This window comes from Vidua chalybeata, chromosome 1 (genome assembly GCF_026979565.1).
Source record: "Vidua chalybeata isolate OUT-0048 chromosome 1, bVidCha1 merged haplotype, whole genome shotgun sequence".
Classification (NCBI taxonomy): Eukaryota; Metazoa; Chordata; class Aves; order Passeriformes; family Viduidae; genus Vidua; species Vidua chalybeata.
In genome coordinates this window covers 134,684,715-134,711,721 of record NC_071530.1, presented here as the reverse complement: position 1 = coordinate 134,711,721, position 27,007 = coordinate 134,684,715, and the positions used below count along the sequence as shown (strand labels likewise).

Sequence of the window (27,007 nt, the reverse complement as noted above, 5' to 3'; positions counted from 1 at the left end):
CAGCATCGGAAGCCTGACATACTAAAGTTCCTTGGCTGGTAACTGTTGAGTCCTGATCTACCAAACTGAAGTAAATTCCAATTTTTCTTTTCAAAGGTGTCCAGACAAATATTTTTAACATATTCTAACTGTAACTTACCCTCCTCCACCAAAAGCAAGAGAGTCCATGTCTCCTTTAATGAAGAACATGTTGTCTCCTGTCCATTTAAAAACCTAAGGAAAAAAAAAAACCGAAACAGACTAGCAAGTAAAAATATCTGAACTTTTCATTTTGGCTGAAGGGAAACCAACCATCAGTAAAGACAGACTATGGGTGGGTAGACGCCAATTTAACGAAGTTGACACAAAATTCAGGAAACAGATAGCTGCAGACAAAAAAATTCTCTGACATTTTACACTAATTAAAGTAAGACCATTCCAAACCAGGTTGGTTTTGAGCACCAAAACTCCTACACAATGAAAAAATACCAAGGAAATATGCTTCAATTAGATGATATGCTCCTAAAGGATGTAGTTTGTGAATTTAAACAGTAGAAAAATCTTCAGTACAATTAAAGAGAGTCAGTTTGAATGTGTTCTTCAGCATGCAAATACTACTAATTCACTGTGTAGTTAAAGATTCCACAAAAAACTAGTGTGATGACTTTTTTTTGGCCATCATGCAATATTTTTCAGATTTACCGTTACATTTATTCCTTAATGATTTTAAGATCATGTACTTGTGGTGGTGGTGGTGAAGGGAGCAAAAGCATACAAAGTCATTACAACTTACCTCGAAATCTGGAGAAAAAGTGAACATAAAGGTCTCTCCAGTGCCATAAAAGCCATCGCTCACTTTAAATGGTTCAGATGCTAGTGCACCAAAAACCTGTAGCAAAAAATCATCAGAGCGAGAAAAACTTCAGAGAAGCAACATAGAAACCAAAAATCTCTAATGATAGTAACTGATAAATAAGGTTGTAAATAATGTCAATTTGAAATTCACTCTATGAATTTCACTGTACCACAGTTCTGAGATATGGCCTTGGCACATGTAAACTCTAAAAAACAAGACAGATGAGACACTTTACTTTTTGTTATTTCAGGCATCTGACTAGACTTCAGGAAACTGGCTGTTAACTTTTCTCTGTCAAACATTTTGTGACCGTAGACTGCACTTAGTGTATGCAGATAAGTGAACTTAAATAGAGCATTTTTTAGCATAAAAATCCATACTGAACTCAAATTTAGTTTCATCAATAAATATTACAAAATGTGCTGGTGAAATACATAATATTCCATATTTAAATAACTACATGCATATTTTCCAGCAATGGGAACCCTTGCAATTATTTCTTAGCCCTCAAACTATTTGAGTCTCTGTATCCTAACTTCTTTAAAGGGCTCAACTCATTCTTTGAATAACTGCAGCAGTTTTGGTAGCTAAACTACATTCAGGTAGCTCTGACATGCCTTATTTCAGATAAATATCCTTAGGGCTGATACCACATCTAGTAAATAAATATAAGTAAAAAAGATAAAAGTTAATGTAAGATTTCATTAACAACTGAGGAACTAACCTTCAGTTAAATTATCAAACAGAGTTTTGTCAAACCTAAACTATCTCAGTTCAGCCTCTACACAGGTGTAAACTTTACATACAACACTTATTCCAGCATTTGTCTTGGATCCTCTCAAAGATGTTATCCGGGTAGCCAGTAAAACACAAAACTAGTAAATTCTAACCATGTAGAAGACCTTACGTATTTTACTTAAGAGACTGAAGCTTTATTTCTAATTATGGAATACATTTAACTATTAAGAATCTCAGACAGTCTACCACTTATTTCCCAACTTAATGGAGGACTGACTCTGAAGCTATTAGGTTGACTCAGTTTTGTCCAGTTGAGCTTCAAGTACCCTCAGGAATTAGGATGTGACAATCTCTCTGTGCTCTATATGCTTCAAGCTGACTCTTGAAAGATCACCTCTTTGCTATAAGCAACAATAAAAGAATAAGGCTTTACAGAAAAAGTGCAATCTGCTTCCCAACAGTTATTCTAGTTCTTGAGAAGCGATGTACCTAGGATTTTTCCATGATATCCAATTTTTGTGGCTAGTTGTTAGGGTGGATAACTGGTGAAGGACTGAGAATGTAAAATTCATCTGAACCACCCCTTCTGCACATGCTGCTCACTGAATAGACATGGATTTCCCCCACTCTCATGTGGAGTTCAGTGACTACTTGATCCAGAATTCCAAGGCATGCTTTCATATATATTCCTAGGTATAAGGCTGCAAGCTGAAAATCAGCAAGGTTTTTTTCACAAAGAAATAAATAAAATATGACATATCTATGAACTCCATGTTTTGACAGGGCAACTATGACACTTTTTGAACATTCAAGCCAAGATGCTCATATACAGAAAGTAACACCAATTCCTTCAGCAACAGACAATATGACATAGTTGTGGCAAGACAGCCCCACCAGAAAAAGGACATTTTTTCTGGGACAGATCAGGTACTAGGTAGGAGGTATATCTTATTAATTTATGAGAAGGAGGTAAGTGTAATTAGAGAAGTCACCAAAGTACATTTATGATACTGATGAGTCTGCTGAGACATCTCAGGTCTATTCAATTGTTTTTGTCTTCAAGATTAAAAGGTAAATGAAGAAAATATTTTTAAAGAACTTCTGGGAAAGAGTCCACTACTAGTGGAGAGATAGAAGGGATTTTTCTTTTTCATGGACCCTGGGGTAGGAAACAATGAAAAAATCAGGTTGTGACTTGAATAAGAAAAGATACCCTTCATTTACTGTTTTCCAACCCCCTGAACGAGACCACGCTTCCTGAAAATAAAAACGTTGGTTACCAAACTGGGAGAAGTAAGTGAAGTGAAAGCTATAGATTTTATAGCAGTTCTGTCAATCTTTCATGACAGCAGTAACATGCTTCCACAAGCAAACAGAGAAGCTGCAGAAAAAGAATCAAGAAGTTTCATACTGCCTGCAGTGTTCACCTGTTACTAGATTATTCAAGAGAGGATGTCTGCTATTCAAATGGTGAGATGTGAGCCACTTCCTAAAATTCATAACCCAGTCAAAGAAAAACAGAGCACAACTACAGAGACTCAAAGAACAAATTAATAATGTAACAAAGGTAGTACAGCTCTTGAAAGATGTTAGCTGCAGCCACAGAATATACCAAGAAGAACTAGCCACAGCTAACAGCATTCCAATTCAACAAGCCCTTCCAGCATCAGAAGGTTTTAGAGACTTTATTTCTCATGCCTTAAGTGCATAAAAAATTAAAATTAAATTGATTAATTGGATATTACCAGCCTCTTGCATTACATCAACTAACTTATATCATTCACTTATTTCCTAGACATGTAGTATGTTGGAGGACTGCTTAAGAGTAAAACACAATTTCTAAGGAGAAAATTTGCTTGATACACAAAATTTTAACTTGCTTGATACACAGAATTTTATCTCTCATGATGGATTGAAGCATCAGCTATTCCTTTATACTCCTCAAACATTTTTCTTGATGGGCCCCTACTGCCACACAAGTATTTTCCTACCTGTCCATCACTGTCTTTGATAACCAACAGCACAGGTGTGTCTAATCCCATCATTGTCCGATACAAGGTCTTCAAGCTCATGCCATGCTTTGCAGTACTGTAGACAAGAGTCCATGGATAGCCGATAGTCCGTGGTGGAAGAGACTTTGTGAGCTATTAACAAGAAAATTACAACCCTTTATTTAATATATGTTTTATATTTAAGAACACATTACACATAAATGAAAGCAGATTATGTTCTGCTCAACCATTTTTATGTGGCCTTAAAACCTAAGAACTAAACCTGAAGTTTCACATGTATATTTTCTACTTTTGGTCACTCAAGCAGGTTTCTTTTCCTGCCTCTACTAGTGACCTGCATAAGAATGATTTATCAACTAAAGAACATGTGTTTGTTAAGGTCTCTAAAAGGTTCACTCACATAATTATTCTTGCCTAACAATATTGCATGTCCCACCAATGTCTTAGCATTGAGTAAGTAGATCATTCAAGTCAGCAGGTAACAAGCTGAAGGGTAAATGCTGCTTCTTGACCTGTTCTTGTGCTTTTTAATCCAAAACTTCAATTAACACATTTGTAATGAAATCACTTTAGACTGGACAGCAAGAACTGCCATGTTTTCACTGATATTTTCAAGAAAGAATGGAAACGGGGCAAAGACAGACAGGAGTCTGTCTGAATATATGGTGTATTCAAAGTTAGGATTTAAAAAAGAGCAGTATTTTAGCTATGAATAGCGCTCTGCTTTGACACTTAGACACACACGTCTATGGTGTGAGATGGGATCCACCCCAGGAAACAGACAGCTGGCAGATATGCTCACTGAGCCACTTCTCACCATTTATCAGTATTCCAGGAAAACTGGGGACGTCCCAGTTAGCAAATGTGTGTCTATTTATGAGACGGCCTATAGGAAGAATCCCAGGAAGCACAGGCCTGTCAGTCTGACCTCAGTGCCTGGGAAGGTCACAAAACAGGTCACCTTCAGTGCCATCACACAGAACGTGCAGGAAAACCAGGGGATCAGGCCCAGCCAGGGTGGATTCATGAGGGGCAGGTCCTACTTGGCAAACGTGATTTTCCTTTATGCCAAGGTGACCTGCTTGGGGGATAAGGCTGTGAATACTGTCCACCAGGACTTCAGTAAAGCCTTTGACACCGTTTCCCACAGCACTCTCCTAGAGAAACTGGCTGTTCATGGCTTGGACAGGTACACTGTTTGCTGGGTAAAAAACTGGCTGGATGATCAGGCCCAGAAAGTGGTGATGAATGGAGGTAAATCCACTTTGTGGCCAGTCACCTGTGGTGCTCCCCAGGGCTCAGTACTGGGCCAGTCCTGTTTAATGTCTTTACTAATGAACTGGATGAGGGGATGAAGTGCATCTCAGTCTGTTTGCAGATTACAGCAAGCTGGGCTAAAATGTCGATCTGCTGGAGGGTATGTAGGCTCTGCAGAGGGATCTGGACAGGCTGGACTGATGGGCCATGGCCATCAGTATGAGGTTCAATAAGGCTAATTGCCAGGTCCTGCACTTGTGTCACAAAACGTACTGCAGCACTACAGGCTGGGAGAAGAGCAGCTGGAAAGATGAAAAGGACCTAAGGGTGCTGCTTGACAGACAGCTGCGCATGAGATAGTGGGTGCCCAGGTGGCCAAGAATGGAATCATGACTTGTCCTCCTGTACTGAGCACTGGTGAGACCACACCTTGAAGAACTGTTTGCTGTTCCGGGCCCCTCACTAAAAGAAAAATATTGAAATGCTGCCGTGTGTCCAAAGAAGGGCAGTGAAGCTGGTGAAGAGTCTGGAGAGGACTGAGGGAGCTGGGATTGTTAAGCCTGGGGAAAAGGAGGCTCAGAGGGACCTCATCACTCTCTACAACTACCTGGAGGTAGGTTGTAACAGTCAGTCTTTTCTCCCAAAACAGGACAAGAGAAAATGTCCTCAAGTCGAGCCACTGGAGGTCTGGATTGGATCTTAGGCAAAAGATCTTCAGTGAAAGGGCTGTCAAGCATTGGAACAGGGTACCCAGGGAAGTGGCTGAGTTACCATCCCTGCTGAAATATTTAAAGGAGGCATAAGCCATGGCACTTAGGGAGAGTTTAGTGGTGGATTTGGCAGTGCTGAGGTAACAGTTGGTTAGCCATCTAACCAGTGATGGTCTTAGCCATCTTTTCAATATATACAGTTTATTTTCTTCTATTTAGTATCACACAAGGGCTTCTTACTGGTGTGTTTTACACTACAGTCACAGCATTTGTGATACATTAATGTGCAAAAGTAAAAAATTACATATCTAAGTGCAAACCTTTTCAATTTGTTCTGGCTGTAGTAATTCACTTGGATCACTAAGATTTGGTCGGAATGCTTCAGGCTCCAGGTCTGTTTTGATATTTGTTGCCTGTTTTGAATTGATATCTTCTCTTGTTGTTATCTACAAAAAGAATAGCAAGAAAGTAAGTATATGCCACCCTATTAGCAGATAAGGTCAAACTCCACAGGTTTAAAATCATGCAGTTATCAATTATGCAAGTCCTTTCAAAGTTTAAAAATTGAATAGATTTGATCTGACAGACGTTTTCACTGTTTCTGATAGCAAACTAGTACACAACTATATAACAATAACTTACACAGACACCTACTCAGAAGAAAACTATGGTTTTATGCTAAAACAACAAACAGTTCTCATACACAGCTGAAGAGCTTCAAATGCTTTTCACAAGATACCTTAAAAAGTTCTTGAATTTTAATACTGACATAGCATTCTAACTGCAATTAAAAAAACCCCAGAAACGAAAGGAATTAAAGCTTCAACACAGACATTTCTCAGTAGCTTCTGAATCAATACACTTTTACAGTACTTAAGAAATGTTTCAGATATGCAGAAGACTCTGGGAAGACTGCTGCCATATATTTTGAGCAAACCATTTGAATGGAGCCTTAGGAATACTGCTGCTCCATAAGCTGATCTGCCGGAGTACTTATGGGAATCTAAGAAGAAAGAATTGAGATGGTGGGGTGGGAAAGCAGCAATAATACTTAAGTTGCATTGTGAGCACTGAGCTCTGGCACAGACACACTATACAGGGTCCTGTAATAATTTAAAATACCTGACCTACATATCTACCCTATTGAGTGGAGATGGCAGAGGCCACAAAATTCCTCATCAGATGTAGCTCACAACAGCTTCTTACCCCAGCCAATACTCACTGGCACTTCAAAGTTAACTAGATAACTAGATAACTAGAATAGCTGCAATCCAAACAGATTTCCATCTATAAATCCAGCTGCGGTGATATTTAAAACTTTCTAGGAACAGTGAAATCCAACAGAGGACAAAGTGAGAAAGTTAGTAAGATAAGCCATTGCAGCAAGACTTACTAAAATGTTGAGAGAAAAAAGAAATCTTAACAACATTAAGTGCATCTGAAAATTTTTTCAGCCTAAACCAAGTATCACTGAAAGCCAGACTGTCCAAATTAAAACCTGAATCCTGAAAATTTCAAGAAAATACCTGCCAAATCCAGTTTGCCACATCCCTTATACTTTAAGCATACAGGACACAACTGCAATATTTCACAGTATCACCATGGTAAATTTTGCCAACCTTTTGTGAGCTTCCTTAGTTAATTAAAAAAAAAAGGCAATTCAAAGAAAACTCTGAAATACAATCGGAATATTTAAACAAATACAGTCACCTGAGCCAAAAAATAAGGACACCCCTTTCATCTCCCTCAAGAACTACAAAAAAGTTCCTATCACAAACTCTTGTTGTTTAAAAATCAGCTTATAAAGTCAACATATCAAAGTATATTCATACAGTAACACAATTACAGTATTAATTCCAAACCCAAGAAAAGGTGTGCTTAAACTGAGTATCAAGCAAGAAAAAGCTGAAATTTTCCTTTTTTCAATGGAAGGTAACAAGAAATTCCAACGTAGACTAAGCACTAATTTCCATATCACAACAAAATGCAATTATCCATATAGCTTCATGTACAAAAAGATGACCTGCATGCTGCTTTACAGACTGCTATCTCTAAAATGTTATTTCATAGTCCAAGTATTTTCCACTTTAAATGCCTGACATCCATCATATTAGTGCTTCAGCTCCAGAGAAGTTCAGCATTGTCCAACTGTAGAGCATAAAGCTTTTTTCCCCTTGTCATTCTTTAATTCTCATTAAAGACCACCATGCAAAACATGAATAATTTGGATTCAAGTGTGTGGCAAACTGAGTTTTTCGGTTTAGAGTTTTTGGGGATTGGGTATTTTTTGGATAGATATTTTTCCTTTTTTACTATTATTAACGTAAAGCAGTTTTCTTCTAGGAAGAACACTGCTTTGTAGAAGCAGTCAAACAGTGTCTGTTCAAAAGAATCTGAGAGAAAGCACTCTAACTTCAAAATCTGCAGATTTGCTTCCCACCAAAGTTGGACAAAGCAGACTAAGTTATAGTCAGATTCCAGGGGCTTCCATGATTGGTAAATGTCACACAGTCTACACCACATTTGAGAGCACAACTCTCAAATGGCCTCAGAGCAGAGTTTATAGGCTGCAGCACATCACATCAGATTTTTCTAGTCAGCCTAAACCTTGAGTTTGGGCATATCAGGTGAAAGGTATTTGGAAAGAACTCCTACACTTCCAGTGCATTAATACAGGGATTCTTCACCACCACTTGCCAAAAATAGAATAGTTCTGTTCTCAAGTGGGAATAATTTTTTTTTTTGCAACATTTTTGACTTTCCTATAATGGTGCAGCTTTCAGGTTCAAGGTTCATGCTCATTATTGATCTAGATAATTGTACTACTTACAAAACATTTTAAAGCAATTAATTTTGGATTATTAAATTAATAGAAATATCAGAGCTAAGAAAAAGTTTGCTTATTAATATATAAAAAAAGCCAAGATCAAAGAAATAAAAAAACACAGAAAATAATTTTACATTTTCAGCAGCCAAGTACTAGGGAAAAACAAAATACTCAATGCTTCTAAGGAAATGTAAGCTATGCTTTCTGTCAGTAAGGCATGTATAATGTGCACAGCAGCTAACAACTTTATAACTCTCAAAAAACTATGAAATACCTAAAGAGAATGCAAATATCAGTTTCAAGACCTTCAAAAATCCAAACTGATTTCAAAGTAGTGTTTTGTGTGTATGTGTATGACCTTTGCCATGTTGAACCGCCTCAGTTACCTGCTTTTATAATGAGAAAAATACTTACCTATTTCACAGAAGTTGTGAAGCTTCATACTTGCCATATACTGTGAAATTCTTGATGAAAGATTCCTATATAAAATTAAACACCCATGCAACAAGGTTTTGATTCTTCACCTGTTTTGCATTCTTTTTAGGGAAGATTCTAACACAACACACCAGCCTAAAGTAGAAGTTAAAACACAACACTGCAAGTCAAGCAGCACTGAAAACGAATTTTCAAATTCTAACAGAAAATTTAACAGAAAATTCCTGTGTGAAAAAGGTGGAAGTAGTAATTCCATCATAAAATTACTGATTCCATCATAGAACTGCACAATTAAATACACCCAAAACAAAGGAATTTTCTGCTGCGTCCTTGTAGTGCTGTAGACAAGACAAACCCACTGAGTGCAGGAATTGCCCTGATCCAAGACACTACAAAGAAAGATGTTTTAGTATCTGGAGATGGGGTTTAAACTACTGAAGAGGGCACCTGGAGACGTCTGCAGAGTGTGCGCAGTTCTTCACTATTTAGAGCATCGATCCTGCGGTGATACTCAGCCACTGACACTACCTGAATATGGAGACAGGAAGACAATAATTCCACTGACAGTTGAAGAAAAGTAAAAAGGTATGAAAGAAAAAACTGGAGGAGAGTAATGAAGGGAAAATGCGCAATGACAACAAACAAACAAGAAGGGCCAAAAGATGTGTGTTTCTGCAAGGACAGCGCACATGTAGGTGATTTTAGACATATGAGTAAACACAGCAAGATTACAAAATAAACACTAAGGGCACTAGCAGTCAGATATCTCACTGATCTAGGATGAATAAAGAACTGATATAGGAGTGCATAAAGTTTCTAGTATCAGGATGCTAAATGAAAAGTCAATCTGAGTTACATGCCTTAACCCAAACTCTTCAGCTCAAGGTCCTCTCAAACATTCTTTACACTCAAATTAATGAATCTTATGAACCTGGTTTGCTTTCCTAGATGAAGACTAGAAGCAAATCTCAGGCTTCTCAGTAAGCTCTAACTCTTGTGTCTGGCAGTGAAGGTAAAGACTACAGTTTAGTAACATCCCAATACAACCCAAACATTTCTTTATCCTGGACTTTCTATTCCCCTCCAAAGCTTCTGGAGTTGCTCATCTGTCAACACATTCACTTCAAATGGCATCTCCACTTTGGCAGGAGATGGACAGCCAGAAAGTCTTTAGTCAGAAAGCTCTAGAACATGCTGCTCTGGTGCAACAAGCTGGCTAAAGGACTACAACAGTCATTTTGATGTAACTAGAGCAAATAATGTGATTTTGAGAATAACTCAAAATCATCATTGGTATGAAAGCATCTTAAAACAGCTGGTGGAGAGATTAAATGGATGTCCCATGTAGTAAGAGCATATTAAAAACTTCTAGAGCCTACCACAGTGCAAAGGAAGACAACCACAAGTCCAGCAGCTCCCCATCTACCTGTCCCTACTACAAGGAGTTTGGCCAGATACTCGCCACTGTCCTGAGTACAGAGCCCACAGTCATTCATGACTGGCTCTTGAGCAGCGATGGTTCACTCTACCCCATGCAACTGCAAGGCAAGGAAAAAGGAATACTTGTGACACCCAGCTTTATTACTGAATAATCTGTCATTACTAGCACTCAATTTATTTCCATTATTTTTCTACTGTTGTCTCAAAACAGATAACGAATATAGTTGTAAATTGTATTGGCTTGTGCATTCTCAGAGTCACATAGATGTATGTAAAGCTTTAACAGTATTCCACTCAAACATGTAAGTGATAGTGCAGTTTTATCCTTTTATTTGCTATGACACCTCATTGCAAATTTACATTGTTCACACCAGCAACTTATGAACATAACCCTGAAAGCAGTAATGTGAGGACCCTTTAGCCTTATTGCTTCTTTAAGCTACACCCTACCACATGTGACACTGTAGGTAACTTACAAAAGGCTGTAAATATGTGATTACTTAAGGAAATTCTTGAGAAAAAAAATCTCAAAATCTCTGACACCATTATATAGTTGTTTTTTCACATAGTGGAAATGTAGACGGTTTTATGGGCACTGCCATCTTGCCTTCAACCTCTCAAATGCACACTTATCTTGCATCTGTGAATTGCTTATAAGCTTTTTAACTCAGAGATTGACCTTTTCATATGCCATGGAGATGCCTTATTTTTCTTGCTTGAGAGAAACATGAATACCTATTCATGTGTATACAATATAATAGCTTCTTGGCATGCTGACTCTGTTGCACACTGTCACATTCCATTTGTTTTGAGAACAAAAACCTGCATAATGGCAGACCATTGGTATGCAATGATAAACATCATAAATAACATGTCACAGAATGTCAAACTAGCCACAGGAAAATTAAAGGAAAAGAACCCACACTCTCAAACCCAGAGCTTATTTTAAGTATAGAGTTCATACTAAGTTCCATGAGTAAACCATGGGACACTGCCTCAAATTTATCCACTCATCACTGAACTAGGCTTCAAATGATTATGTCAAGATACTTCAACCTTTCAGATGCAGCACCTGGCCTTCTATATAATGCCTGTGGTTTAGGCCAACATGCTTTATTCTTGCTTTGCAGTGGACAAGACTATGTACTTCTTGATTAAATTAGCTACAGAATCTTAATGTCATATATATCTAAGCTTACTCGCAACTACCTTCCACTTCATTCAGGAATTGAGATATATCTTGCAAACAGACAGCATTTTGTTGCTGCCAAGAACAGAAGCTCAAGAGCACTACTTTGAAATGTTAGTAGTAATACTAGAAGTTTATTATTCCTTATAACCTGGTTTAATTCATAGACTGCTTATGCTATTTCCTCTTAAATCAAGATTTCCTCATGTTCCTTCCTTATAGTCCTATTAATCTTCTAGTCTACTTCACCAAGCTAAATAAACCAGTGTTTTCTTCCGTCTCCTGCCCCACTCCCTGCCCCCCATCAGATGTTTTCCTATAATTCCAGGACCTACTTCTACCTCATTCTAATTTGAACTTTGATTCTCAAATATCGAATGTAGTCTTTCATATGGTATGAGAAATACCTAGAAAGCAAGACATTTCATTAAACAAGTAGATGCAGATTCATATTCATCAAATTAGTCTGCAGTTTTCAGTACAAAGTACTTTGTGGTGATGAAATTCTTCCATTAAAATAATTAGTTTAAGGTCTACCTGTATGACTTTGCTATGTGCTTTATTTACTATGTTCTCTTTACTAAGCCATCTCAGCATCCAGTTTCCTGGATAACCAAAGCTAATTTTTGAGGATCAGGAAACGTTCCTGAAAGACACTTTATTCTCCTTCTAGTTTTTTCTGCTTTAAAATGAATATAGGAGAAGAGAAAAACAGCTAAACATCTTATAGTTAATCTGGGCACTGGTTGGAATAGAGCAAAACAAGTAACATATATAGCCTGTATTGTTAGTGTACTTCAGGGCAAAAAAGGGTTCCAAAACTGTATAGTGCAGATGATACAGCACTGGGAAGAGCTGCTGACTCCCTCAGAAAAATGGAGGCCCTACAGAGAGACCTCAGCAAATCAAAGGACTGGGCAATCACCAACCACATGCAGTTCAACTAGGGACAGTGCTGAATTCTACTCGTGGGATACAGCAACCCTGGATGCATGGACAGATTGGGGAATGAGATGCTGGAGAGAGCACCATGGAAAGGGACCTGGAGGTCCTGGTCGATGGCATGTTGAACATGAGTCAGCAGTGCCCTGGCAGCCAGGAGGGTCAAGTGTGTCCTGGGGGGCATCAGGCACAGCATCACCAGCTGGGCAACAAGGGGATTGTCCTGCTCTGCTCTGGGGCACCCGCCTCGAGTGCTGGGGGCAGTTTTGGGTGCCACAAGAAAAGACAGATAGAAAACTATCAGAGAGTGTCCAAAGGAGGGCAACAAAGATGGTGAAAGGCCTTGAGGGGAAACTCTATGAGGAGAGGCTGAGGTCACTTGGCCTGTTCAGCTGGGAGGAGACTGAAGGGAGACCTCATTGCAGTTACAACTTCCTCGTGAGGGGAAGAGAAGGAGCAGGCACTGATCTCCTCTTTGTGGTGAGCAGTGACAGGACCTGAGGGAATGGCCTGAAGCTGTGTCAGGAGAGATTTAGTTTGGATATCGGAAAAAGGTGGATATATCAGAAGGTGGTTGGGCACTGGAACAGGCTCCCCAGGGAAGTGGTCACAGCACCAGCCTGACAGAGTTCAGGAAGTGTTTGGACAGTGCTCTCTAGTACATGGTGTGACTTTTGGGGATGGTGCTGTGCAGGGCCAGGACTGGATGATCCTCATGGGTCCTTTCCAACTCAGCTTATTCTATGATTCTGTAATTCCAAGTTTGAAAATATATGGAATATATCCTTAGATATCTAATACTACCTGCTGTATTCATATTGGCAGCATTGGTGAAAAAACACAGGATGAATTGCATGATTTGTGGCATGACTTTTTAACTTGTGGCAAAACCTTTTTAACCTCTCCACACCATGTATATGTGAGTTAACCACTTAGCAAAACATCCAACAGTTTTAATATTTAATGCAGCAAGTCGAGGGTTTATATAATAACGATTCAAACAATCAAGAAGCCAAGGATTCTCCTTTTGGAGAAACTCATGTTTCTAAACTTTGTTTTCCTGAAAAGATCTAAAAAAAAAATACCTCACTTTACAAGCTATGCTGGCCACTTGCAGTGAATGAAGCTGAAGACAAAATTCCAAATATGAAATATTTCTTGTCCTTCAACAACACACATGAAAATGCAGTTACATTTTTTAAATGTTTGATCAGCCCCTTCAGCCACTGATCATATCATCCTGCAGATGTAAAAAAAGCTTTTTACACCAGTGAGGGATTCCTCAGTTTAACAAAGCCACAAGTGACAACCTCCACCCCCCCGCTGCCCCCCCATGCCTGTTTGCTAACAGGGAGCAGCTTTCACTGCTGCCCTCAAAACAAACACAGCTAAATGCTCAGAGCTAACAAGTAGCCGAAACTGTCTCCCATCGAGAATGGGAGGTTCTTATCAGAGCTGAACAGTGCTTCTGGAAGTTAAAAAGAGATAAAGCTTAACGGCTCTGAAACGTACATACCTCGTTACCAGCACAGAATATGAAATAAAAAAAACAAGAAAGAACATAAGCTGAACAATTTTACTTTGAATCTTAATACATAATACTGAATCTTAATACATAGGTGTAAGCTTGGCTGAACTGTAAACTTCATGGACATTAATACTTGAGATACAAAAATATTTCAGGATATTTAAATGAAGAAAAAGAAAAACCCAATGTAGTTTTATTAGGCCACTTACAAAGTTACTTTGGAATACCTTCCAATAAAAAGCTGCCTATGTGAACTGAATGCTGCTATGAATATTTTAAGAGAAAACACTAGTTTTATTTTTCAGACAAATTTAGTTTCCTCTCAAAAATATCAGACTGCTGGAGAGAAGACAATATTGAAGAAGCACTCTGCTCCATCATATCAAATACAATTATTTGGGACATATTGATTACCTCACAAAAACACATTAATTCATGGGTCATACTGCACCAGATAAAAAGCTGTAAGGTATCATTTGAAAAAAACCCAAACCTTAAGACTAATTTAATTTGATTCATTTTTAAAGCATGTGGCTGTTTTGTGTGGTATTCAGTCTGTTGTTGTAGGTCTATAGCTGGGGAATAATTAATATTGACTTTATGACTGTAGAAGGTTTATTAATTACTTCATTATGTAATATAATTTTATACTATACTATACTTATTAAAAAACTTAGTAACTTTTATAGTTAGTCTGTTGGAGTCCAGGACATCTCTCTGGCTGCCCTGGCAGTCTCGAGACCCGGGCAAGGGGCTAGAAGACCTGGGCACAAAGTCAAAAACACCTGTGACTTTGATTTTAGCCTGTGGAAAAAGCTGCCAACTCTGTATGAGGAATTACAAGCCACAAGGGTTTGAGTAGTGTAGTAGCTGAATTGACACAGGGTGAAAAAGTAGAATTTTGGAATTTTTAGAATGCGATTCAGGGGTACAAGATGGAGGAATTTGAGCATGTCCTAGCCTTCTTCTTGTCCTCCATGTCTTGCCATATACTGTGGTGACACTTCTCTATTGGTTTAAGGCAGAGACACACTGTCCAACATAGATGATAGTTATTGGCATAGAATTGTAAACAGACTATACGTAACTTTTGATATAAAAGGTAAACACCGCCCGACAGGGCAGGCAGATTACCATGGCCTCCTGGCTAGATGGACCTCAGCAGGTCAGAGAAAATGTTATAGATAAGGAAAAATAAACAACCTTGAGAACTCGATCCTATGCATTTCAGACTTCTTTTGGCTGCGCGGGCTAGGAAACAAGGACTTTTACAATCTTGGGGTCAGCTGAGCATCAAGACCCCGAGATTAGTCCAATACAGCTTTGACCTAATTGGTCAACTTAGCTAAACAACATCTAGTGTTTAATTAAGAAATTACTTTTTGGTAAACAAATTTTTATGACACATTCCACATGTGCACAACAGTAGGTGTTACAAGTGGAGATAAGAATTGTTTCTCATTCTTTTATTTGATCTTTTCACAGCCTTCCCCAGGAAAATGCCTGGGAAAGCCTGTCTGTGCTCCTTGTGGTCAGAGAGCTGCTGCTACATTCAGTCAGTTCAGCTCCCTGCCACTCTACTGGTGACAAGGAAGGGAAGGGATGACAGCTGGCCATTTTATGCAGAGAAGGACCATAGAATGTCAGCAGTCCCCTGGTTTGGCTGTCACCATGGTTCCTCCTCTCAGTGTTTTTAAAACTGCCCCTCTTCAAACTGTTGTGCACACTAGGGTGTTTTCCAGAGCAGGGACAGAAATGCTGAGTAGGTCAGGTGACAGCAGAATTCTCCCTGTGACCAGTAATTGTCCCCACAGCTTTGCAGGATGAGCCGTTAAATATCTGCCTCAAAGTGCTCTAAGCCCACAGAAACTGTACCAAGCTGTAATTAACATATACTGATGATAAACGGAAGTATCTGCAATAACCAGAATAAATGAACTTGAAAAGAACGAAATCAAAGCCTGAAGCACACAAAGTGTTACATCAAGTCTGCAGACCTTAATAACAAGATATTGTTTTCAAGACATGAAAAAACACTCATACGAGAGATATCATAATGCCAGCAAGATAACTAAATTTAGCATGCAAAACATTAAACAGTTTAGGATGTTTGTGCAAAGAAGTAAGAATTAGATTTAAGAAAATTACTTTCTTAAAGAGGCAAGCCAGACAACTTTATTAATTTTGTCCTAACAGAAAAAGATCTGTAGCAACACAGCCAATGAAACACCGCTCCCTTGCAAAACTATTTAAGGAAGTTTCAGCACTTGCAAGCAGAGAAACCAGAGGTTCAGCTGCTGAAACCACAGCACCTGGTGCTTGAGTGCAAGCTGCCATTACAGGAGAAGGCAGACTGAGCAAGGTTACATCTCAGTTCTGATATTGCCTTGCAAAGATTCTCTCAGGTATGACAAGAAAGCATTACACAGGCTTAGAAGTAACTAGCCCAGTATGAAAACATTTGTCTCCTGCTTTAAGCAGAAAAAACTCAATTACGGATCGACTTCAGATTCCACAGATCATTAGAAACATACAGGAAAAATGTAATGCTTTACTACTCATTTGCTTTCTTTTAACTTATAAACAACCATTTCAAAAACTCCTCTACTACTCTACTTTGACTTTGTTGAGGTAGACTAATATTTCATAATTATTAAAAATGCAAACAATATAACACCAAATAATTCAATGGAAGAACTATAATAACTGAATAGCTCAAGTTGGAACAGACTTTACAGACCATACAGCTCCAGTCCCATGGGTAGGGAACTTTCCATTATACCAGGTTACTCAAAGCCCCATCAACCTGGCACTGAATACTTCTAGGGATGGGAATTCCACAAATCCTCTTGAGAAATCTATTCCTCACCACCCTCATAGCGAATTTCTTCATAGTACCTAATCTAGACCTTTCCTCCTTCACGTTAAGGCCATTCCCCTTTGTCCTATCACAACATGCCCTTGGAAAAAGTCCCTCTCCCATTCCCTTACAAGACAACCCCTGTAGGCTCTGCAAGGTGTCATAATAAGGTCTCTCCAGAGCCTTCTCTCCTTCAGGTTGAACAGTCCCAACTCTCTCAGCCTGTCTCCATAACAGAGGTATCCAGCTGATACCAAAACACAGCCCTTGGATCAACTCAGTGGCCCGCCTCTGGACTTGCTCCAAGAGGCTTGCATGAGACCATGCAGTCATGGCAAAAGCACAAACTTGATTCGTAAACCCCCAAATTACCCAGGACAACAGGTACAGCAAATATCTGTCAAGGAAAGGTTCCAGGCCAAGTGATCTGTATAAGTAAGTACTGGATTTCACTCTGCTTTTTTATTACTAAAGTATATAATTAGTTCACTAAATTACTCTAAAAACTTAATATGGAAAACTGATTTTAAAAATATTTCAGTAGCATTATTGAATTGATGCAACCGTGCAATTCTGGCATCTACAGAGAAGTACTAAATTCTCATTTTTCACATGTAAGCCCCTATTATTAGACCTTTGTAATTGCCAAAGAAATACAGGCATTAGATTACTAAGTAAAGTTAACCAATAACTCAAAATGTCAGAAGTTGTGCAAGTGTCAAACAATTCAAGCTCTTAAAACCAACATTTTAATTCTCTTTACATGCTAATAACTTGAGAATATAAAAGCCAAGATCAGTTTTCATTGGTTTTGTCCCCTTTGGCTATACTGCCTATCCAAGCTGTGCAAAGCACAGACAAGCATGGCAATCCACCTTTTGTTCCCTTGCATTGTCTGATGTCTTTTGTCTGAAATGCTTTAATAGGAAGAACTATTGCTTGCATTTTTGACATTCTAGAAACTTACTGGCATCCCTTGTATTGCCATAAAATAAACAGAGTAAATACCAAACATTTACTAAAACATGGGAGGCTGACATTACTAGCATTTTAAAGGGGGAGCATAATACACTAGTAAGTCACCAAAATTTTGATTTCTTACCCTGGGAAAGTACCAAACCCTTTCAATGCTGAGCTCAAATTAATAGTATCATCAGGAAAGTAACAAAGGCCTTTCCTGTAAATAATCTAGGGCAACTTAGTTGCTTCAAGCTAGCATTTCTATTTTATCACTTCATGTAGCCCAGCAACTGTTACTTCATGTCAGACTAGACTTCACACAAATTCAGAACAACCACTAATGAGATATTCAGTCAGAAACCTGTACACTTTATATGCTGCCAGTCTCCTTAATATTCTTTCCACTGGTCTTGCATAGCAGGAATAATTATACCAATACTCTTTCCTTTCTGTGAAAAGATTACACTTGCACATTAGGTTTATGAACATTCATTGAAGAAAAAACCCAACTTCAAGAATAAAGCTTGTCTTATTGACATAGCAACATTTAAAAAATATCCTCATCTGTAGGTAGTTCTCTAGCCTCTTTTTCCAATTTGCCTTTTTACATGTTATAATAACCTGTTCTCTACCTCCCTCACAGCAAAGTTGATTCTTATTCTCAGTCTTCTTTAGTTCAAACTGTCCTGATAAGTATTGTTTTTTATAACATAGCTAGACTCTGGCTAAAGTTCAGTATTGGTCCTAAGGGAAACAATTATAACAAGGGATACTACTACTGTTTAAAATAACTGTGCAAGTTATATCTATGTAACTAGATACATGTTAAAAACCACATTTTTTGTAAACTGAACTTCACATAGTTTTACACTGCTACAGAGTATGCTAAAATAACATTGCAATTCATTTACATATTATATCTCCAATCTACTCCACTACCACAGAGGAAAGTTAAGAGAGTATAGCTTCAAAAATGTGTTGTTATTTAGGAACACACATTTTATAGAACCATTTGTTGCAACAAGTCAATTTCATACTTTGCAAGTATCCTGGCTAAAAATAAAGAGAAAAACAATACATAAGAGATAAAGAATAAAAACTTGCTAATAAATAAAAAATAAAACCCCAACTCAACAGCACCCTGAAAGTAGTATGTGCTTCAAAACCCAGTAATATGTAATTCTTAAGAATTAGACTCTCCTGTCACAAGGAGAGTCTAAATGAAAGCTATTTTCCAAATTTACCAGTGGGTAAAAGCACAGTATATTGTCAAGATCACTTCTTCCCTATCCTCAAGATGTTGTTTCGCAAGTCTCACTGAAAACCTTTTCCTTTAGATATTACTACATATTAAATAGTACTACAAAAAGTCTGTTTGGGGAAAACACTGAAAAATCCCATTTCCCTTCATAAATTGAATAAACTGCAAAGCCGGTGTTTTTGCTTCCTCCCCTTCACTATAAACATGAGAATGGGACAACAGCAAACTCATGTCCATGAATTTAGAAGTATTATCAGACCTATATATATGGTTGACTGACTTCTGAGAAGGTAACGGTAAGTCAGGAAATTTACACTTCTCTAATTGTATGCCCATGAAAACTCTTGTTCTTGGTACTTAGGTATAAAGCACATTTTTTTTGTGAAAAAAATTCATTACTCCAAGGGAAAAGAAAGGAAAAAAAAACCACCTTAAAACTGCTGAACCCCCTTAATGCTCAAAGCAGTTTCTATTATCGAATGTCAAAGGAATACCAGTAATTAGATTCTATTCCAAAGATAATGAAAATTTGTGACTTAGCATCCTGTTTACACATTCAAAATTTAAACTTCCAGAGACTGTCTCTGCACCACAACATTTAAAGACCACAATAACAGACATGAAGATACTACACTGAGAATTACCAGAGTGCATTTACGATTAACTGGCTGGTGCTTTCTTCCCTTCTTCCCATACCAGAGACGAGACATTTCCCTTCTAAAAATAAAACGAGACTGAAAAAGGAAATGAAACAAAAACCACGGTTCAAGGGTGTTTGAAAGCATTCTCTGTACCTGCTGTCAGCTCCAAGCACAGGCAGAGCCCCACGACGCTGTGACAGGATAGTTTGCTGGACGCTCACATTTGACTGACAAGGTAGGGAGCAAATGAGCGAGTGTGTAGCAGGGGGATGTATCGCAAGTGATGACGATACACGAGGAGGAAGGCTTCCTGTGCTCAAGCGTGGTTGCAGAGCACTAGTTTGTTAAAAGGCCAAAGTATTTAAAGATACAGAGCTGAATTATTCATACATAATATTGAAGAACACAAAAAGAATCCCCAAGGACTGCTTGCAATATTCGGTTATAAGGTAATTGCTTTTAAACGATTTCTAATGGTAAAGTGTTTGCATTCAATATTAAACTAATAGTTTGTCTTCCTTATGCTGACAACCCTGTAAGTAAATTCTGAGAGTCCAGAACCAGTTAGAAGAGGGTCAGTGAAGATTTAAAATATTGTTAAAAAAAGGGGGGCTTTTAAAGCATTTGGAAACTGTTAGCCTCACAGCCTTTTCAGTTTGTAAGCTACAAGAAAATGAATCCTTCTGTGTGTAAGCTAAATTTGCTGTATGGGTTAAATGCTAGTCCCAGCAAGAAAGTATTTTTGGACTCATGATTATTTTTTCCTTTAAGGAAGGATGTTTAAATAAACAGGCACGTGCAATACTAAAAAGCATGACAACCCTGTAAGAATCTCTTTGCAGTAGCACTTGCAGTCTTTCTAACCCACACCCAAAATGAAACACCTCCCTTCCCCCCCGCAATATCCCCCAAAACAAACAACAACCACCAAAATAATCTCCACATCACCCATGCTCCAGGTTCTGTGTGAGAGTATTAAATAGGCCAGGGCAGCAACAGAACAACATTAAATCATTGCTCACTCAGGCTGTTGCACTGTGATCTAAAAGCCAAGACATCCAAGCAGAGAAAAGCAGGACCAAAACTTGTATTTTACTGCAAATTATGTATTGGAACACCTCACCTTGCACTAGTGTCTAACATTCTGATGGATAAAATGTTTTTCTTTTCAGTAAAACCTTTTATGGGAGCTGGCATTTCTAAAAGTAAATTTGTTCTAACTTATCAGAAGTATTAAGGTGGCAAGTCAGAAGTATTAAGGTGGCAAGTAAAAACATCTTTATCATTGGAACATTGAAGCTGGTATTTAGGAAATTCAAATATGTGATTTGACTAAATATATAGTCAAATGGTGTACAATTCCAATAATAAGCCATATGCCTATTTATGTGCTTGAGTTTTTTGGTTGGGTTTTCCGTTCAAATAATAAGCGAACTAATACTGAGGGTTAAAATAAGAACAAAACCCAGACATCCTTAAAACTGTTTCAAATGAGAATTGCCATCAATATAAAAATAATACAAGCTACAGACATCACCCCCTTCTCTGCCAAGTATGGGAAATCTTAAAGGAATGGAGACTATGCAGCAAAAGTATTTCAAACTTTGTCTGGAAATGAAACCTTTAGGGCTGAAAGCAAAAGCTCTTCCACAGCCTACAACAAACTCTTCCACAGCCTACTATCAGTCATCTGTTCCCTGCCCTTCAAGAAAAAAAAAATTCTTCCCTAACACAAGCCAACATGTTTCTGGGAAGGAAGAAAAGAATCTGACGAACTGAATCCTTTTTTATCCAGCAACATTTAATCTTAAACAATTCTAACAATTTGCTTATTAGAAGTTTCAAGCTTCTCTCTAAATAAAAATGACTTCTCTCATAGCTTCTCAAAAGGATTTAAAAACATGCTCCAATGAAAAGTGAGCAATAAAATTCTGTTCGATCTGCCAACTCACTTTTTCACTTAACTACAGCTGCAAACTTTAATGGGAATGAATGCACAAGTAACTTTATGAGACCCCCTGACAGTGTTTTGCTCTCAGCCCTGCAGCAGCCACCCCCATGAGCTGGCAGCTGCCCACAGCTGGGAGCATCTGCTGCAGAGGGAGGGAGGCAGAATCTGAGCAGCACCCAGACACAGCACACTCAGGGACGTGGCAAAATTGTCACTTGCAACAGATCTCCACCCCAGCCACAGAAAGAAGCCCACATGAGAAATCTGACCTCAGTAGCAACACTTAAAGATTAATAAACTGCTCTTTTATTTTTTTCATGTGTTTGGGGATTACAGTACTGATCTGTTAACTGGAATCAGAATCTCATATCTTGTTGCAATTTATGTAGGCCTTGCCATCAGTGTTCTTAATAAAAGTTTCTAGTGAGGAGCACAAGCTCACACATGACATCTGTGCAGAACAGCAGTAAACACTTAAGAGCATCCACCTATTTCTTACATTGACAATGGAGCAACAGAAGATGTATCTAATTACATTGAATAATGATCTTGTTATTGTTAATTCACAGCGAAGATAAAGATCTCTACACAATCAATATGCATAGTCCTTTCAGTAATTTTACCTCACAAAGTCGTTTCTTCTAATAAACTAATCTGTCTCAAAAAAAAAATCTGTCTCAGAGAAAAAGGAGAGTGACAATAAATAAAGGCACAACTTACAGAATGTCGTATTTCCTCTCCAAACCAATTACCTAGTTTAGACCTTTTGCCATACCAGATTTTAACTTATCATCAAGATTTTCACTTATGACAAGATTACATAACACTGAAACAGGGCAGTAAGCATAGTAACCCTCAACTTCAGTAGGAAGACTAGACACCAGGTGTGGAAAAAGGTTTTTGCAGCCAGATAAGATGGAACTATTTTGTTTCACGTAGTCACTAACAATGTCCTGATACCACAGCAACAGAAAAGTTGTGACACTGAATTCTACAATCCCTACATTTAGCATTCATGCTTTTTGAGTGAGGTTACATTAGTAGAAAAGATATTTCCTGTGCTCCATTCCTCTTAAGAAACAGAGGTTAGCCTAGAAGGATAACAGGACAGGTGGGAGGGGGCACAATTACTCCATTTATTTACAACTTGCTGTTGACTCCACATGAATAAGTATAAAGTTCAGGAGTAATGAAGTTAGAATGCAGTTGAAATTAAAAAAAAAAAAAAGACACTGAAACCTTACAAAAAGCTATCTCCTCTAGTATCAATACAACATGGACTGGCCCAGCTTCTTAACTTCTCTTGGCTGAGAAAATTTCCATAAGAAAGGAAGTCTAATTTGAGAAGTCATCCTTTGTTTCCTGTCAACAGCTTAAGGAAAGGGAGGGGGAAAAAAACTGAAGTATTTTTCCATCACAAAGCTTTTCTGAGGATTTTCAAAGGTATGCTGAAAGCCATTAAGAATCTCAAAAGCACAAGTTTTTTAGATAAATGGCTCTGTTTTAACTCTTAGCAGAGGGACCATCCCAGATGCCTCTATCAGACCAATTACAACTGCACATTCACGACTCCAACTACAGGACAGCTCCAAGCCATCAAAACCTCTGAATTTCCACTTACAAGTTATAAATAGATTCAAAATAGATTAAGTAGCGACAATAAATACAGCAAAACAAGAAATACCCTAATACTGAGAGACAGTACAATATCACTCAAGTTAATTGCAAAAGCAAGAAAGAAATTTATCAATCTCTGCAAAGAGATGTAAATAGACAACAGAGTCCTTTTCTCCAACCACAACAAATTAACAGAAATGTTTCTACTACAGCACATGACTGCTAGAATTGAAGAGACTCATCCTCCAGTATAAGAGCAAAGCCTATTAGAAATTCTGTGGTAATGCAGAGGAACACATGCATAGTGACACATCCAATTTCTTCACTGACAATACACAATATAAAAACCAAATAACCATCTAGCTTGTATATCCAATTCATTATCATAAAGAGACAGCCTTTCCAGAAACATATTGGAAAAAATATTCTTCTGAAGACTGTTAGCATGGTTCATCTTTACACATCCTATGCAATGTTTCATTCAAGAAGCCTACAAGTTTCAGGCTTCCTCTTCTCTCTGCTCATCCAGTATTATCCAGCTTATCATACAGCATTATGTTCATATCACATTTTAAAATGCAAGACACAACAAGCAGATGTTGCACCAGCATCCAAGCACTGAAGTAGAGAATGGAACTAAATTTACAGAAGGAACATGATTAAGAATACAAAAATTTAAGATAGCAGTGCATTCTAAAACTGCAATATCCACTTTAATATAGAAATGTTGTAGGTTTCAGTCCAGATCCAATAAAGAACGTAACATCTGAAAAAGGTTTCAAGACTGGGATACTGCACATAGGTGCTTATCTAACCAGGAGACAATCACAATTTGTGACCTTCACATTTCCATAAATACGCAGAAATAGAATTCTGAGACACTCCAGAAGTTACAGCTTCGGTAATGTTGGATTGCTGAGTGTCCAAGTCCAATAGCATTTCAAGGAGATAGAACTTCAGTTGCAACTAATGGTTTGATCTAGTAAGCATTTTCAAACCACATCTTAAGTTCTAACTGAAATTCAGTTGGACAAGTGAGTTACTGCTTTCCAGAAGCATTGTATCCATGTTTTCTACAGACATTCAATAGGCAAAACCAAAGGTAATGCAAGTAAATGCAAGTCCAGAACATGACCTACCATGTCTAGGAAAAAATATTTGCAAGTATCTATCAACTCAATCTTCATTTTGAAAATTAACTTCTAGACAGTTTAAAATCAAATTTTCTGTATTTCTTCCACAATGAACAAAGGTAATGAAAAAAATCAAACTGATGAGCTTCCAACTACTTTAAGACCAGTTCATGGGTCCTAAGACAAGAAATTTCCTGTTTTCAAATATCTTTTGCATGAGTATTTAGATTTACATGGACAGTAAGTACGACTCAATCTTGAATAATGGCAATGAGATCAGGTGACAGTGAAAGGAAAGGAAGAATCAATGCTTTAAACAAGAATTACTCTAATGCAGAGCAATTCAAGTGTTTCCTTAACAGATATCAGGTTTAAAAGGGAACCTACTATATACACAACTTGAACTTAAAAAGGAAACAAGATTACATCATAAGTACCAATTGAAATTGTTTCCGAGACACTGCACAACAGAAGGAGTCAGCTTGCTGTAAAGTCTTGCCATGTTTGGATGCAAGTGTAGAATATGCTTAGGAACACGAGTTTGTTTATTAACATGTAACAGTATTCATCATTTGTGCTAACAGATATAGAAAGCCATTAGCACTTGAACTTAGACACATCAAGTAAAAAAAGAATACCATGATAAATATACCTTATAGCTCAGTACAGATGGTAAAAAAAAAAAGCACTAAAACAACCCTGAAACATAGCCAAAACAAAAAACCCAACAACCCCACACAATTCAAAACACCCTCTTTCTTGGTATAAGCTCATTCACTAAAAGTACAAGATAAAAGAGATATTCGAGAAAAATGGATGGGCTTAACACAACTGAGAACCTAGCATCACTTTCATTTCTTAGACAGTATATTAAAGTTATTGCCTGTTTATTTCTAGTGGATACCAGAGACAAGTCTTTAGTAAGGGCTGATCTTAAGTGAAAAAGTATCCTTTTTATAAAGCTTTGCAAATGACACAGGCAGGAAGAGATACTGAGCAGCAACATCAGCAACAGCAGCTACAAGGTGTCTCGGACAGATTGTTTCAAACTCTGTGAATTAGAATTACCTTTACTGATGGTAATATTAGCAGTAGATTCATCGTTTTTTCTATTAAGTAGATTTTCTATCAAGGGTGCAACACAAAAGGACAAAGTTACAAGGATTTGCTGGACTTCTTCTGACACTATGTACAATGCAGTATTTGATTAAGGTAGAAGCAAGCACACAAAAACTGAAGTTTGAGTAAGAGTTCAATTAATTCATTATTCATTGATAAACTTAATAAACCAACACCTACTATCCCATAATCTTTCCATAATTTCTTTTCCAGTAAACAAGCATAGGGTTTCTCAAAGTGTATTGATAAAAGCTGCACCTGAATGTATTAACAAAAATTGCAAAGAAACAAAAGCTGTTTCAGAGCACCACACCTGGGTTACCCATTAATCCTCTTCCCTGTTCTTCTAGTTTTAAGATACTGTAAAATGACAGCAGGAAGAACACATTTTGGAAAAGAAAGGTACTCTACTACCTTCATCCTTTGGTAGATGAACAATACTTTGTCATGCATTTCCACTTCCCTTCCGCCCAAAGTTCTCCTATCCTTGTGATCTGAAAAAGGCAGCCTGTTTTTCAGCCAAATACCCAGAAAAAGGCTTCAATTATACTGTTCACCTGCTATTTTAGATTGCACCTGGAGCAAAAACTGGCAGAAGAAAAGCTTGTTGCATTGAAGGAAGTATATTGATTGAAAATAATGACTGAAATTCAGTGGAAATAATGAGTGTGACAACAACATCTACAATTCCCCATATTTTCTCTAATTTTCTAGCATATATGTTAAAAGGCACTGAAATGATAGCTCAAACCATCCAGTACTGTCAAACATTTCTGATTAGAAGGTTTTTAAGAGCTTTCAGATTTGTGCTAAAAGTCAGTCATAGGAAGCCACCTTACACAAATTAAAATGCACAGAAGACCACATTAGCATATTTCTTGTACTATTTCTATACCACTTTTTTATAAAGTTATCCATCTCACTAATCACATTAGCATGTAAATCCAGAAAATTATTATTTGATAATACTAAGAGAACCAAGCTTGACAATTTCACATAACACACAGAAATTATTGTATTAAGTATTTTTGAAATATTTCCTATGACTGTTTCCAGAGAAGTCCCAAATACAGGCTTAAGGTGCGGTCTCATTCTGTGGTAAATAACTTACAGATTTTAATACTTGCAAAAACTCTACTGCCTCAATTACTTTCAGAAATAGTTTCTAAAATCTACCACATTCCATCAAGAAAAAAACATTTTCACTATATTCTGTGAAAATTATTCTGTAGTTATATTAAGGTGCCAAATACTGAAGAGCTCACTAAAAGAGAGATATACTGTGCTTTTAAACCATAATGTAGATCACTATCCACTGATACCCATGCTCCAAAAGGTCAAATTTTAAACCACCAAATACCTATAAAGGCTTTGAGCAAGTGTTAACACCAAAATACACTGCTGGGAAAAACTCAAGCAATACATATGCTGAAAATATGAAAGTTAAAAAGACAAGTTTTTATGATACTAATTTCAATGTCTCAAAGCAAAATTGCTCCATGGGACCATGGGAAATCACTGAGTTGCAGGGAATGTCTTGCAACCACAGCCT

The 27,007-nt window shown here is 37.7% G+C and overlaps 1 protein-coding gene across 7 annotated transcripts in view; it reads right to left on the bottom strand.

The window, feature by feature from the left end:
• Positions 1–27,007, bottom strand: part of OXR1 (oxidation resistance 1) — a 138,406-nt gene that overhangs the window by 2,578 nt on the left and 108,821 nt on the right. For 4 of the 7 annotated variants that reach the window (XM_053947733.1, XM_053950064.1, XM_053949327.1 and 1 more), the window contains 5 exons: positions 9,262–9,342; positions 5,873–5,998; positions 3,565–3,717; positions 773–868; positions 140–213 (listed from right to left, as the gene is read on the bottom strand). In XM_053947733.1, coding sequence (XP_053803708.1) covers positions 140–213; positions 773–868; positions 3,565–3,717; positions 5,873–5,998; positions 9,262–9,342 — 530 coding nt within the window. Of the gene's footprint in view, positions 1–139; positions 214–772; positions 869–3,564; positions 3,718–5,872; positions 5,999–9,261; positions 9,343–19,638; positions 19,742–27,007 lie in introns of those variants that run through there. The other 3 variants (XM_053948499.1, XM_053951652.1, XM_053952387.1) reach the window with 2 other exon arrangements.